This window comes from Alligator mississippiensis, chromosome 9 (genome assembly GCF_030867095.1).
Source record: "Alligator mississippiensis isolate rAllMis1 chromosome 9, rAllMis1, whole genome shotgun sequence".
In the NCBI taxonomy this organism is placed as follows: domain Eukaryota; kingdom Metazoa; phylum Chordata; order Crocodylia; family Alligatoridae; genus Alligator; species Alligator mississippiensis.
Window position 1 is genome coordinate 60,910,211 of NC_081832.1, and position 15,784 is coordinate 60,925,994.

The 15,784-nt window shown below is 44.7% G+C and overlaps 1 protein-coding gene across 1 annotated transcript in view; it reads right to left on the bottom strand.

Annotated features, from left to right (window-relative positions):
• Nucleotides 1-1,361: 1,361 nt before the first annotated feature.
• The window catches only part of ADRB2 (adrenoceptor beta 2), a 47,488-nt gene continuing 33,065 nt past the window's right edge, over nucleotides 1,362-15,784 (bottom strand). The window contains exon 2 of the mRNA XM_006277862.4: nucleotides 1,362-3,106. Coding sequence (XP_006277924.1) covers nucleotides 3,072-3,106 — 35 coding nt within the window. The 3' untranslated portion in view covers nucleotides 1,362-3,071. The remainder of the gene's footprint in view (nucleotides 3,107-15,784) is intronic.

A 15,784-nucleotide genomic window follows, 5' to 3' on the forward strand; every position in this document is an offset into this window, starting at 1 on the left:
TGACAGAAATTGTACATTCCCACAAAAATCATGTTTCAATGAATTAGCACTTTCTGGGGAGGAAAAAAAAAAAAGGTTTCCCCCAGAAAAATCCTCACCTGATTCAAGATGACTCAGGTAACTTTCCAGTGGTGTGAGACTCATCCACTCTGGGAGAGCTCAGTGGGTGCCCCACCTGCTCAAAGCTCGAATCTGAGGAGTCAGAGCAGCTCACTGCTTGGTTTTGGGGAAAAAATCAAGGGGGATATTTTCAGTTTTTCCAAACTTAAAAAAAAAAAAAGAAATTTCTTAACAGAGAGACCTTCTGAAAATTGTGGTTTTCCTTCTAAATCAGAATGGAAGCACTTGTCAGAATTTCCCACTCATTATTAGACCTTTGATCAAATTAATTAGAAATTCCTAATTAGGAATTAGACCTTAGATCAGCCACAGCTCCTCGGTGACTCAAATAGCTCCTCAGCTTGGCGCTACAACAGGGCACTCCACGAGCTTAAAAGGGGACTGGGCCTTGCACTGTAGCCTGCAAAGTCATGGGAGATTCTGTAGAATTTGCTCTGGGGCAGCAAAACAGGATGAGTGACCATTTGTGGCCAGTGTTCACTCCTTGTCAAACAGGTTCAAATGGCTGAGCCCTGAGTGTGAGGTATGATGGGAAGAGAGCACTTACCGTGTTTGCCTACAGAGTCACTTCACAGCCAGAATCCTTCTGGCTACGCTATACAAGAGTGTAGGAAAGACCTCTTTGGAGATACGGAGCTAGCTCATTAGCTGGCATGGCTGCTTTTTTAATGGAATCATGCCCATTTACACGAGCTGAGGATCTGGTCTGTGGGGGAGTATACAAGGTCCATGCGAGCCTCATTGCCCTCAGGACAATTACAGCTAAAGTGCAACATTTCTGGTGCCAATGGCACATGGCCAGCACCACATCTGGCTGCCTTTGACCCTCCCAGCCTGAATGACTCCCCCAACCTATTTATAGTTGGGTCAGTTGAGGGCAGCCCTGGTTTGAATCCAGACAGGGGATTGAATTTATATGTCTGAAGCCCTAAAAATACATCTCAACTGCTTTTCCACTGCACCCCAAGTATGCAGACCCATCACACATTGTATATAAGTGAACTCTGCTCTGGAATGGATGGTAGCACCAAGAAAATAACATTAAGGATATCAAGTGCAAGTGAGTATATAACCAGTACGTGGATACATGTATACCTGCCCATACATACAATTGTGTTCGCTCTGTGCCCCATTTGTCTACCTGCACACTCTCCCATGCACACACTTACACTGTGCCTTTTGCATGTGTACACAGCAAACAACATCAGACTGCCACCTCCCTCCTCCACAGGTCCAGCAACCAAGATGAAACAGCTTGTTTTTATTGTGCTAGAGCTGACGGCCCGCTACACAGTAGGCATTCTCAGTGACTCTCTTTACAGACGCCAGTTAAGAAGCTGGCTGACAACAGACTGAAGTGTGGGTGGGTGTACGGCTTTACATTGAGTAGCAATAAATAAATAAATAAATACAATTGCACATCCTTGTGGAAGGTTTCAGAAGTGGAAACCCAGGCTGTCTGCGCAGTTCATGTCAAACCAGGACTGTAAGCAGAGTTCAGCTGCCGTCTGCAGGCAGCCAGGCTGCCATCACCACTGCTGGTACTTAGAGCTCAGGTGGCTGTAAGCAGGTTGTTGCACTGAGACCTGCAGTCACAGGCTGGGTAGGTTAGTCTGCAAACAGGACAGTCATTTACCATTAAGACTGCGATGTTTTCCTACTGTTTGAGTTTCTTTCCTATCGGTTGTTGTTGGGGCCTGTAGTGCTCTCTGTTCTCTTCTAAATGATTAAGGGCTTCCTGATCTTTTGAGATGCTGAGCTTCTGGAAAGTGCTGGTCTCTCAACTCTTGTGAAGCCAGCTGGGGAATGAGGATTCTAAATACATCTGTCGGACATCCTCCAGACATCATGGAATCAAGCTGTTAATAAACAAACCAGTAGCTTTTTTCTTTAGAGCCCTTCTGTATTGTCTTTGTGTGTTTACAAGCTTGGGGAGCCCAGTGTTCAAGATGCATATGTGTGGACTTGCCATTCTTCATAGGCGTATGAGGAGTTTGGATGTTGTATGGTATTGGTGTGCAAGTGTAAAAACTGGGCTTTAGTGATGCTTGCACATTGGTGCTGAAAAAGTAAAGGTAACGTAGATCTCCTCTCATCCCTGCTCAGGGCAAAAGTATAGAGTCAGATCACTTTAGGCCATGCTCAAGTACAATGCCATTGAAGCCAGTGTGCTGGAGTTAATAGGAGCTTAGGCTGAAAAAGAACTGAGTAAAAGCCACCTGAGGACATCAGTATTTGACCCATCATAATAGTGCTCTTTCTCTTGAGTGAGACAGTATATTGTGCAGGGTACTTATATGTCTAGAGAGAGACAGGAAAGGTACCACGGATAGAAGCTAAGACGAAGTCAAAGCAAATTTCAACATTCCTTCTCTTTCTAGTCTTTAATAGTTTTCTCATTTTCATTTAAAACCCACAGCCAGGCAAAACCTGGACATGTTCCTAACCTGGCCTGACCATGCAGCAGTGAGCTTGACATTTCCTCCATTAATTAGCCTATAAAGAGAACAGTGCATCACTGGAGCTTTCATTCCTTTTACAACTATGCTTTCCAAGGTTGGTGTGGCAGGGAAACCCACTGGTGTCCTTCTCCCTGTTTGAATACTCAGCTCGTTTGGTGCTAAGAGATCCTTCTTCTGTTGTGCCTTGCCACAGCCTTCCCAGGTTGGACACATGGCTGACTCCTGGAAAGTGGTTCTTTCAATGCAGATACCCCTTTTCCATGTTCCCTACATGCTTGAAGTGCAGATGGATCCTCATTGGTTCTTTGTCACTACTTCAACTTCTCCTTTGGATGACTCCTCATGGGTGATGGGCTGGGATGAAGGCAGTTGCCAAAATGGTAGTTTCCCACAGTGTCCCCAGTCTCAAAGAAGCTTGACTGCACTCCTGCTTTCTATCTTTTCAGAGCCCTGTGAGCTCAGGGTGGTGAGGACGAGAGGTCCATCCATTCAACTCTCAACCATTCCAGGACAGCCAGGAATCTCTGTGGATTAGAGAAGAATGATCAGCTTTTCAGTACAGCTTTTTAGTAGACAACAGACCCCACAGCCAGTCCCAGGAGAGAGATTACATCTCCCCAGTTGCTGCTGGTGTCTGCTCCGTCCATCAACCACAGCCTAGGCACTCAAGCACCCAATTCTGATTCTTTGAGAGCTGGCAACAAAACTCTCCATAGCTCTCAAGAGTGTTTAACCAACTGATGGAGGTTGCACTTGACACCTATGCTTGTGGCATGTACAAGCACACACACATTGTAACAGTCAGGACTCAGACTGGCAGATTTAGGTTGCAAAGCCTGGGGTCCATGCACTCAGTACACACCAGATCCCATGGCAAGCAGGGAAAGCCCTCTCTAGGATTTATGAGTTAGCAAGTGCCTCCCCTTTTCAAGTGTCTGAGCATATTATCTAAACTCATACACAGCTAATTGTTGGCCTATCTCTTGTTCACAGGACTCCTCAGTTTCCTCTGTCCCCCTCCCCCCGCAACCAGTTGGGAAACCCCATTACAGTACCACTCTTAGGATATGACACCCTCGCTTTCCTTAATTATATAAGGTGTTCAGACAATTAAGTGATGAACCTGTTTGACAGACAGAAGACAAGGAAGCTCTTAAGATCTTGAAAATGAATGGATGTCAGAATACCGGAGATAACTGTTTCCTATTTTTGAATGGTGTTTTAATGAACATGACTTGTTTTTTTTAAATGAAGGCTTTCAAAGGAGGTAAAAAGACATTTTGTGCCATGAAACACAATACAACTCCTGCAACATTTTGGGGCAAAGAAAAATTAAATAAAGCCCCGTTTCTAGTGTGAATAGGCTCATTTCCATGATAAGAGAAGGTCCGTGAAAGTGTTGGCTGCCAATTCCATTCAGTTTCCAACTCTGGCTTCAAAACTATCCAAGCTGTTTCTGCTCTATAAAAATGCAGCCCACCCTCTGCGCTTCCTTCCTTCCTTCCTTCCTTCCAGAGGAGGGACTAACTTTTGTGATGTGAATCTGATCATCTGCAATGCTTAGAAACTTATTTTGAGCAGTCCTCCCTCTTAAAAGGGGAGGATGAGTCTTGAACTCATTGATATGGGAAACACATTTTGCACAAGGTTTTGTGTTGCACAGCATGAAACCAGAAAAATGAGACCTTTTTTTGGAAACCAAAGCAGCATTGGACTTGCCCTGCTGAGGCACAAAATCAGCCTGACAACTGGAGGAAATCTGTTCAGTAATGTAGTCCCTGGCAACAGCTATGGGATTGCTGCAAAGACATTTCCCACCCCAGTCCATGAAGAGATGCCATGCACTTCACTAGCTTTAGATACGGTTCTTATAGGAATGATACAGTAGGAAACCACCAAACTTGCTGCTATGACTTTTACAGACAAATGGTTTCCTGAGCTGAGGGGAAGACTCTCTTATGGGTTCTCACTTAAATGAATGAGTCAATGAGTAATTCTGCTTCTTGCACTATGAGTCATTAGCACTTCTACTGCTGAGTGCTCAAATTTTTCCGAAGAACCATTTCCACTCATGTCATGTCACAGAGCAATGGCATTATTTTGACAGCCCTGGCTGGAAGTGGAGGAAGGGAAAAGGGTGCAGATAGGATTAATGAAAGTGAAGGGGACAGATATATGTTGGACTAAATGCAGACATGGGATGGGAAGAGTCAGTGTAATGCTTTCCCATATCAGTACCAGTGCAGCACTGTCTTGATAGGCAGCACATTTAGGACACCAGACCTGGCCCCTTATGTAGATCTGAAACTGTCACTTGATCCTGACCTTGCAACATCAGTTGACCAATGTGGATTGGAGCCTCATAAAAAGAAACTCTTGTCCGTGATAAATTATGCAGTGTTTTTTTGCGGGTCAAGTAAAGACCTCCAAACACACTGCTGACTCAGCCGTGTGTGTGATGACTGTCCAGTAATAATGGAAATTATAAATACTAGAGACACAATATTTAAGGAAACAAAACTAAACCCTGAGGACACACATGAATGTTGAAACACTAATTGCCATAAAGGTTTCTACTATTCACAAAAGGAAAAAAAGGGAAGAGAATCTGGCCCTGGATGTTTCCCTTCCTAAAAAGGACTATGGACTGTAGGTACTTCTATTGTCACTGCTAGTAAAATACATGACGGGCTTTGTCTGAGATCCATTTAACATCAGTCCAGTGGAAACTGAATTGGTAAATAATATTTTTCTCATGAGTTACATTTAGTTTGTCACTTCATTCACAAGATACCAGATGCTATTGGAAGTTAAATAGCTCATAGTTCCTATTCCAGACAGCTCACCAACTAGACGTATATGAGATCAGACAAGAAATGTTTAAATTTCTTATGTGGAATGTAACACATACAGTATTGAGGTTCCATTTATTTTGGTGGGCAATGGTACCATGGCAGGTGCAGGGAAAGACCCAGAGCTAAAGGTTTAATAGCAAGCTGAACGGAAAGCAGCAAAGGGGAAACCTAACATACCAGGTTCAGTAACATAACAGGAAACCTGCTGGAGCAGTTTTTCCTACATGAAAACTGGAATCAGGGAGTGAAACTGCTTTTCTTTTCTTCCTGAGTTGGAGCCCAAAGGGATCTTTTTCAGTTTCCCTATAGGTGGAGCTTTTGAGCTGATGTTCACAAGGAAACTTAAAAGAACCTGGGGCTTACAGAAGCTCCAGCCTGTAGCTTCCAAGAAGAGATTGCATTGCTTTTTTTAAGGGATTTTCTTTAAAATAAGAGGAAAATATACGTTGGGCAAATAATGTGCACAGACTGAGACACGGGACATCCACAAAGCAGAGCAGGGCTCTATAGGACAGGAACCGCAACATAATACCTTCTCCTCCAAGTCAGGAAGAGCTACATTCTGGCTGTGTTTCACACCCAGTTTTGGGAGCTGATGACTTTTCTCAGCCACCATTAGTCAAACTCTGTGGGTCCTTACTTAGCAGCATGCCTGAATAAGAACTAGAGAAGTAATTGATTTTTGATCTGCAGACTGCTTATGAACTATTGTTGTGATAATTTGGTTTTCTAAATTCAAGCTGCATTTGGCTAGTTTTGATAGGACAAATAGGTCATGTTGCCTATTCCTACTCCCCAATTTGACAAGCTTAACATTTAGACTCAGGTTTCCATAACACCGATCATAGTTTCACTCATTTCTTGTGGATACTCTTTAGTAGTTACTTAAAACACACCGTTTCTTTCTTGTGACCTCCTGTTCTAAGATATACACAGCTAATGAGCACAAAAAAGGAAGGAAAAGTTGTACAGTATTCCTTGCACTTTAATCACTCCTTGTCTCCCACATTCAGTAATGCCGGGCAGTTCTCATCTTCTACCAGCTTGTCTCTCATGTAGCCCAGAGGTGTGACTGCAGTATTGTGTAGACATTGCCAAGTTCACTTTTTAATGCTGCTAGCTCAGCTGCTGACAGCATGGAAGCTGTGACAGCCCAGGTTTCAGCACCAGCTGTACAAATCTCCCTGGGACCCAAGTACATACTTGGGCAGCAAGCCAGTTGTGAAGCCCACACTGCTACATCTGTACTGCTCCAGGTATGCTAGCTAGCCAGGTTCAAGCTGGCTTAGGTAGCGACTCCAATCACATCTCCCAACTGCAGCGCAGAAGCAGATCCTCAGCAGGTATTTCATGCTTATAGCCAGGGACTCCTGAGGATGGTGATGGGGGTGTTCGCTTGGTAGGGTATGTTTTATTTTCATGCTCTCCATTTCATCCTATGCCTGCGAGCCACGACCCTCACAGAGAAGAACTTAAAAGTGAGGACCACATTTCTTTTCCAGCGTGTTGTGTTCTCTTTATTGGGACTCTGGTCTTTGTCAGTATGAGAAGGGCTGTTGTCTGAGAGGATTTGGGGTTTATGGAGGATCCTCACAACAGAGAATACGTAAAAAAATCCTCCTTTTCTTTGTTAGGCAGATTCATTACTTTTTCCTGCCAAAGCACCCCTGTTCCCCTTTGACTTTATGGAAAATAACAGGTTTGCATGCATTGTACTGTATAATACATACTAATTGAACCACTCTATTAACAAGCACACACTCTTAAAAAGTTCATTTAAAAACAATTAACAGATTGGCTGAATGCCAATAGAAAACACCAGACCAGTGGGCATTAATCTTCCTATTTTATTCTCTCTAACGTAGAGACAAAGATTGACACCCACTGCAGCACTGGCTTCCCATCTCTCTAGCCCTTCCAGCCAGAAGGAGCCCATGTACTTTCTTGTATTGCCTCCTGGAAAAGCCTGAAAATGTAAGCCTTGTTTCCACCTTTCTTTCCATTTAAACCTGGGGGCTGGCAGGTTGACTTGGAGAGAGTCTTCTATAAGGCAATGAATACCCAACATTGTGCAGTGAGATTCCTCTACTTTTATTCCCTGGCTCTTAGAGCAATCCCTGCTCAGTGTGAGGATGAGGAAATCTGGCCCATGGAAATGTAGGTCAAAGTCAACCTCTTAATGACCCTGTAGTTTTTGTACTATATGGCTTGAGCGTCCTGGAAGAATGACAGCCTAATGAATCTTATGCTAGTGGCAGTTTCAGGTGCAACACCTGTACATGTACCATAGTATCTGCATTTGGGACCAACAGAGTGGTAAATGGTAAGGTATTCTTGGGAGGAGCTGATACTACTGCCCAGGGAACATAGCCTGGCAGGCACAAGGCAGAAACTAACTTGTTGTCCAAGGTGCTAGGTGTGGTGGCAACATTAGGGGTTATTACTTGCCATGCCTAGTCCCCCTGCTCTTATAAAAACACTTTGTTAGGTAAGCTACCTGGACTAGATCCATCATTGTTGTAGCTTCACTGAAGACAGCAGGTTGCAGCAGGAATTCACCAAGCACAACTAATTTTATATAGGAACAAAAGTGCACTGTGTTGGAGAACAGGAAAAAAAATACCTCCATGTTTTCATGTGATTCTCCAGGACCCAAGCTATGGTGGTGACTGGCCAGATCCTGATGTTGGTGACAACTATGTAGATCAGGAATAATTCCAGTGAAGTTATCAATTTCCTCTACCTAGATCTACACTGGTAGAGCAGAGGTCGACAGCTGATCCCCAACATTCCCTTGGTTAGGGGTGTGGGGGTGTTAATCAGGTTTGTATCTTGGGCCTCAACTCTTCTTTCTCTTGCACTAGTGCAAATCGGGAGTAAACCCTCTGAAGTCAACCAGTCTGATTTTCCTCTCCTGTTCACTGCTGTAATTCTATTGGCTTCAGTGGGAGTAATTCCAGATTTGCAGCAGGGTAGCTGGAAGAAAAACAGGACCCACAGATTTACACCACTGTAAAACTGGTGCGAGAGGCATATCAGTGTGCAGCCATATCCAGACAGTGATGGAAGGCAGGGCTGGCTTCCCCACTAAGTGTACAACCTAAAGAATTCTTATTTATGGTTTCTGAATATGTGTGTGCACGCAGAATGGGGGCAGGGAAAACAGTAATTAAAATAAAACATCAGGGCGCTTTTCTTAAACATCTGCCTTGTAAAAGCGAAAATCAGATGTTGCTCTGGAATGCTAACTATGCGCTGCTCCGGGTAACGCAGCGGGAGCTGCTGTTTGCCCGACCTCTCCATGACATTTCCTCTGACCCACTACTTGAGCTCCTCAGCATGCACAAACCAAAACATAAGCTTCAAAACAGAAGGCAGTTGTAGGGATCTCTAAATCCTTGCTTGGGACTCCCAGTTTCTCCTTCCGTATAAGGCTATGAGGAACAGACCTGATAACAGGATAAGACACCTGCATACCAGAGTGTAATGACTGAGAGACAGAGCTGTGCGCTAGGGAGACGAAAGCTACAGCCTGTGTGCAACCAATTGCTAACAACCGAGCCAGCTGGATGTCATTCACCGTATTACACTTCTTTATATTAATAAACGATGAAAGAAGGGAAAAACTGAGGGAAATGCTTCTATTGTATTGTAAATTACACATTTTTTACTTAATTGCAATATATAAATTATAGGCTCCAGGACAGCCATTTTATACAGGCAGTAAGTTGTGGGGAAAAGAAAATAACATTTGCAAGCCAGCTAAAGTATACACCGAGCAACTGGGACTTTTGCTGGGGGTTCATTGAGGGCTGAAGAGACAGAAATCCCCAGGCAGTGGAAAGTCTCTGTGGTCTCTCTTACTTTCTCAGTCCAGAGGAGTCCCTGGAACATGCATGTTCCCCGAGGGGCAAACACCCCGGTGGAGCAGCACTGTTGCTCATGATGTGATATTTTTTAAGGAAATAAAGAATGAGTTACACTTTTAGCCCACTCCAGCAGATATATATTTGTGCAAAGGAGGAGGGGACCATGGCTTAAATCTATCCTGGTTGGCACAGAAGTATTTCCTCTGGTTTTGGCAAATCCACCTTGTATCACACCACAACCACCAACATAAAAGAACAGCCTGAAATTCAGCTTGCCACCACAGCCACAACCCTGCTCTATTTCCCATGCGAGATAAAATCAATGCATCCTGGGATTACAACACTAGATTGTGATGATGTGGTGTTCTCATGTTGCAATGTGGTAATACCACCTGTTTTTATCCTTATGCAAGGTTACAGCATGACATCTCTAATAGGTAGTCACTAGTCCATCTCATATCTACTAAAGAAGGCCCTAGCTTTAGAGAGAGAGAGCCTATGCAATGATGATTCTAAGTGGCTCGATGTGTCAGTCTATAGTGTGCTGGTGAAGGTCTACCTATTACTGTACTAGAAGATTCAAATCAACTGCTGCAAATGGTTATAGCCCCACTAAAACCAATATAACCTGTATTGATACTGATTTGCAACATAACTATACTGATTTGCACCAACCAAGGATCTAGCCCAACGTAACTTGGAGACTCCTAAAACTCGGAGGAGTATGCTTGGTTTAAACAGGCTGGACCTGTGGGAGCACACAGAGAGAGGGACAAAACCATCAGGGAGAGGGAGATGGAGGACTCCTGAACATCTCAAGCTGCATGGAAAAGTTCAGAGGGTTTGTGAAACTAGTTGAGCTTCAAAAGCTACTTCCCTCTGTAATTTAAATGTGCATTTTTTTTCCAGGGCTATTCAGCTTCAGTTATTTTTATTCAGTTATTCGGACTTTTCCAGTTAAATTTTGGGAGGAAAGGACCTTTCTAACAGTGGCAGCAGACTGACACATGTAGGACCCAGGTATATGGGTTGTCAGGATTAGCTTGTTTTTCCTTCCCTACTTGGCTCCTTTTTTACTTTCCCTCTGATTTCTTTTCCTTCATCTTTCCATCTGCTCTACTTCCCACTCTATTTTTAATCACTTCTCCTAGGAGGAACACAAATCTCATGATTATATTTCAGCCAAACTTCTGAACCAACTTCAACAAGGAGAAAGACACAGGTCTAAGATCTCTGGCCCCATTACTCATAGTACCTGAACACTTCACAGTTTACAGCTGACACCTTGAAAGGCCAAGCAGGAGTAGTGTCCCTATTTGACAAATGAAAACCAGAGGAACACAGAGAGTAACCAACTTGCTTAAGGTCGCACAGTTTCTGATAGAACAAGTAGTGAATCCAGGTCTCTGAGTTTCAAAACAGTGCCCTAATCCCAGATTCATGCTTCCCCTGTTCTAACTTGTCTTATTATTGTTCCACAAATTTAACTTTACATTACCGCTTGGTAGCAACATTATCCATCATCAGTGCAGACCCAGATGCTCACTCATTTATCATGGCATAAATCAACAGCCCCAACGCTGCCTCTAAGTGTCACTGTGACCAGCAAAAACCATTGGCTTTTAGCATGATCAGTCCAGCTGCTAAATTCTAAACATGAATCATATTTTACTCCATACAGAATTTTAGATTTAAGGTACGATTTCCCCCCTGGCATTGGATAATTTGAGAAATTCTAGTTTAGCCAGAATGGAACAGCTGCAAGGCAACAGGAGTTAAAGCAATGTTTCCTAGTGCTTAGGGTCAGAAGGGACCTGAACAGATCATCAGGTACGACCCCCTGCCCTAGGCAGGAACGAGTTCTGGGGTCATAACACCCCAGCCAAATATCTGTCCTCTTGAAGACCCCCAAGGTAGGAGAGAGCATTACCTCCCTTGGGAGCCCATTCCAGAGCCTGGCAGCCCTAACCGTAAAGTAATGCCTCCTGATATCCAGCCTGAACAGTCTCTCTAGCAATTTGTGGCTGTTATTCCTAGTAACCCCTAGTAGTGTCCGAGGGAACACAGCCTCACCCAATTCCTGCTGGTCCCCCCTGGTGAGTCTGTAAATGGCCACCAGATCCCCTCTCAGCCTTCTCTTGTGGAGGCTGACTAGATTCGGGCCCTTTCGCCTCTCTTTGTAGGGCCTGACCCGCTGCCCCTTGACCATGTGAGTGGCCCTCCTCTGGACCCTCTCAATGCTAGCCACAACCCTCCTGAAGTGCAGCGCCCAGAACTGGATGCAGTACTCCAACTGTGGCCTGACCAGCGCCGCATAGAGGGGAAGGATTACCTCCCTGGACCTGCTTGTGATGCATCTGTACATGCAGGACAAGGTGCGGTTAGCTTTACTGACCACTTCCTCACGTTGGTGGGGAATGTTATCCTATTCCTCCCCTTGTCTGTCCCAGATTTTCTGCCTTGTTTCTTTTAAACTACTGAACAATTTGGACCTGTGTCCCACAAGTGCTGTAACTCCCTGGAAATGCTGTAAAATCAAACTATGAAATCTCCACCCTGGTAGCAGTTTGTGACTATATGGAAGTCAAGAGAGTTTTGCCATGTTACTTGCCAGCAATGATTTTTCCTCCTTTGCATTTGCATGACAAGAGTGCTTGCTTGTGCATTTCCCCCCCCTCTCTAAAAATATTCTCATTTGTTGCTTTAGTGCAATCAGATATGATTTCCTTAGCCACTGTAGAGTGAATTGCCTTTGGGAGAGGAAAGCCCATGGAGATGGAAAATGCTTCCTTCAACCTGATCAGAAGGAATGAATGAGCTGGCTTACCCTGAAGAATAGGTAACTGTTTTATTCCTATCCAGCAAATCTTTCAGGAAATGTTTTATTATTGTCCATGAGTAAATGAAGAAAGGTTAAGTTTTTATAGAAAGCAGAATGCTCTGTGAGAGATTTGATAAGGGGGATGCAACAGAAAAAGAAAGCACATCTTTACAGTTCACACCTGTGACATTCCAGTACAACAGTGTTAACCTGAAATTCTCCCTCCCCCTGCATGGACAATGGAGATTCTGGCTGTACTCGGCTTCTCCCTTTCTCAGCGCACTTATATATGTACTTGCCATGGTATCTGAATAGCTGGGACATGGCACTGAACTTTTGGCCCAAAGCACAGCAGAAATGTATAGTGAATCCAGATACCAGTTGGTCTTTCTAAAAATATGGGCACAGAAACTGCTCTCCTCTGTTGCCAACGAAGTGGGATAAGAAGAGCGGCCACTGACTGATTCAAACAGCAATGAAAGAGGGGATGAAATAGAGCTGGGACTGCCAGTGTTCACCAGTCCAGAAGGCTGCACAGAAAGATAAGAGTATCCTTCATTCCTCTCATGATTACACGTACAGCCATTTATTGTCAGTGGCCACATCTGATACTGCTGCAGACTGGCCCCTGGGTTTTACATGGCACCCACGATCCACCCAAGGGGATGACACCTTCTGTGCGACAGGCACCTGGAACTGGCACCTGGACCTGGGTGGTGCAATCAAAGGGGACCTTTCTGCTACCTTCTCTGTCAAGGGCTCTTGCTGCTGTTAGTAATTCCAATACTCTTGTTCCAAGAGCCCTTAACAAAAGTGTCACTGGCATTTGGGTAGTGCTGAACAGTATACGTGGGGTGAAAAGGAAGCTGCCTACTTGATTAAGACTTAACACTGACTTCCTTATAGGTTGTTTGCTTGTTTATTTGTTATTCCTTTGGCTCCCCAAACCGGCCTTCTCCAGTGATTTGATTCATCAGAGTTTGCAGAATCTGAGAAATTGAATCTATCCTCGATGAAAGCTTCCAAGAGCCTGAAGCCTGTTATTTACTGAAGAGGCACAGTGGCCAGGTACAACCTCCCTTTCCTGCCAAGGGTGTGTGATTTAGTACTGACAGGGTGAGAACCTTTCTAGGAGTGAAATGGGAGTTCAGCTTCACGACGCATCCAACTCTTGGCCTCTCTGTTGGGCCCAACAACTGGGTAGTGAGTGTTGATTTTAGCGGTGTCTGGCCACCTCCTCAGTAGGAAACACAAAGAAACACGTCAAGCTTATTTACGTAGGCAGCCTGAAAACTGCTTTTCAGCAGGGATATGGTAACAAGGATACACAGCTCTCAGAGCACACTAGGCCCATTAAAGAACAAAACAAAAAACTATCAAACAAAATTTTCAACCCTGACTTATAATTAGGGTGCTTCAGGTCTGAACTGCCCCAGCTAAGATAATTTAAGGAGGCCTGGTTTTCATAGGGCAGGTGCTCAGCATGCTTTCAAAAGATCCACCATGCTGGAGCTCCCCCAGACCAGACCCCTACCAATAACTGGTGCTGGATTGCACCTCTTTGTGGGCTGGATCTGGTCCATGGGCCATAAGTTACAACCCCTGGGTTATACCATAATCAAGACAATAAAACTCACAAATCACTTTTGAAAATATTAGGCAAGGTTCCTGTCCTGTATAATTTTAGAAGCAGCTTAATGAACAAGAGAAAAAACAATAGGGCCATGAGTGAGGGAAGACAGGGGGTACAGTAACAGAATCACATGATTCCTTGGTGTTGGCATGTGCACATTTTTGAAGGTCCAAAGAAATATGACTTTGACATTAAAATTGGTCCTGACTCTTATGGAGGAAAACTTTTTGGACACTTGGCTTCACGCAATGGAAATACTTCAACAGATGTAAGACAATTGCTTCTGGAATCTGAGTATGAACTATGACTCCCCCTTGACTGCAGAACAGTTGAAACAATTTCTGGGAAACTTCATGAATATATTTTTGGTGGCTTATTCATACTATATCTCTACTGTTGTGCTATGCAAAAGTACAGAGGGAGAAACTAATAATGTTCCTTATTTTTAAAAGTTCAGTTTGGTGACCTTTAGGCCTGTGCAAGTAGGCAGCTATTCGATCCAGCTTTGAATCTGGCTGCTTTGGATGCCAGCAATCCAATCCGGAGCTCCGGACTGGGTTTCCACTTCGATCCGGCCTGAGAGATCCAGCCATAGAGTATAATGGAGAATCAATGAAATATCTATAACTTTGTTGTTTTTTGTCTGATGTGGATGAAACTTGCAGGGGTGGTGGCCTCTGCTGAGAGCATGAAGCCTGCCAAGTTTCAAGAAGATAGGTACAGGGATTCAGGGTAACTGCACCTCAAATTCTTGAAAGCCTAACTCATGTCATGTCTGTTACAACACAGGGGGGTGAAAACTGCAGGGGTGGTAGCCTCTGGTGAGGCCACAAAGCCTGCCAAGTTTCAAGGAGATAGGTACAGGGGTTTGGGGGAAACTGCACCTCAAGCTGCAGACAAGCAAAACTCGTGATATGGGTGACCCTGTGTGTGTTAAGACACAATGGGGTGACAGCTGCAGGGATGGTGGCCCCTGCTGCAGCTGCAAAGCCTGCCAGCTGTCAAGGAGATAGGTGCAGGGGTTCTGGAGCCCTGCACCCCTAGCTGCTGATGGGCAAAGCTCGTGAGGTGGGTGCTTGTGAAACTGTCTGTCTTGGGTGGGAAGACACTACTGTAGGCCTGGCTGCTAAGCTACTGTGTTACCAGTTACCAATCAATCATGATTCACTCAGGGACCAGCTCAATACAAAGTAGCTAGCTAATGTAGCCACGTAATTAGCAAGGGTTAACACCTACAAAACCACAGACTAAGGAGAGGAAATAATCAATACAGACAATGAATTGCCCCAAATCAGAGACAGTCAGTTGCACAAGCACCCATGGCACTAGTTTTGCCTGTCAGCAGCTAGGGGTGCAGGGCCCCACAACCCCTGTACCTATTTCTTCGACGGCTGCCAGGCTCCCTGGCCACAGCAGGGGCTACCATCCCTGCAACTTTCACTCTGCTGCACCTTAACACACACAGTGTCACCCATGGCACGAGTTTTGCCTGTCAGCAGCTTGAGGTGCAGGTACCCCCAAACTCCTCACTGATCTTCTTGAAACTTGGCAGGCTTTGTGGCCTCAGCAGGAGCCATCACCCCTGCAGTTTTCACCCCCCTGTGGTGTAACGCATACATGTGACTTGAGTTTTCCTTTCAGGAATTTGGGGTGCAATTCCCCCCAACCCCCTGCACCTATCTTCTTGATACTTGGCAGGCTTCATGCTCTCAGCATTGGCTACCATCTCTGCAAGTTTCATCCAAGTCAGACAAAAAAACCAAAGTTATAGATATTTAATTGATTCCCCATTATACCCTATGGCCGGATCTCTGAGGCAGCTCTGAAGCCTTTCTGAAGCAGTCCGGAAGCTCCAACCCACTTCAGAAAGTGTAACAAAGCCATCTCTATGATCCGGTTATGCTGCTTTGGATGCCAAAGCATCCAAAGCTTCTCCAAATCCGAACCACGGTCCAAAGCCTCACACAGCCCTAGTGACCATCCAATCCACTGATAAAGCAGTGGACATGTAACCCAGTGACAAT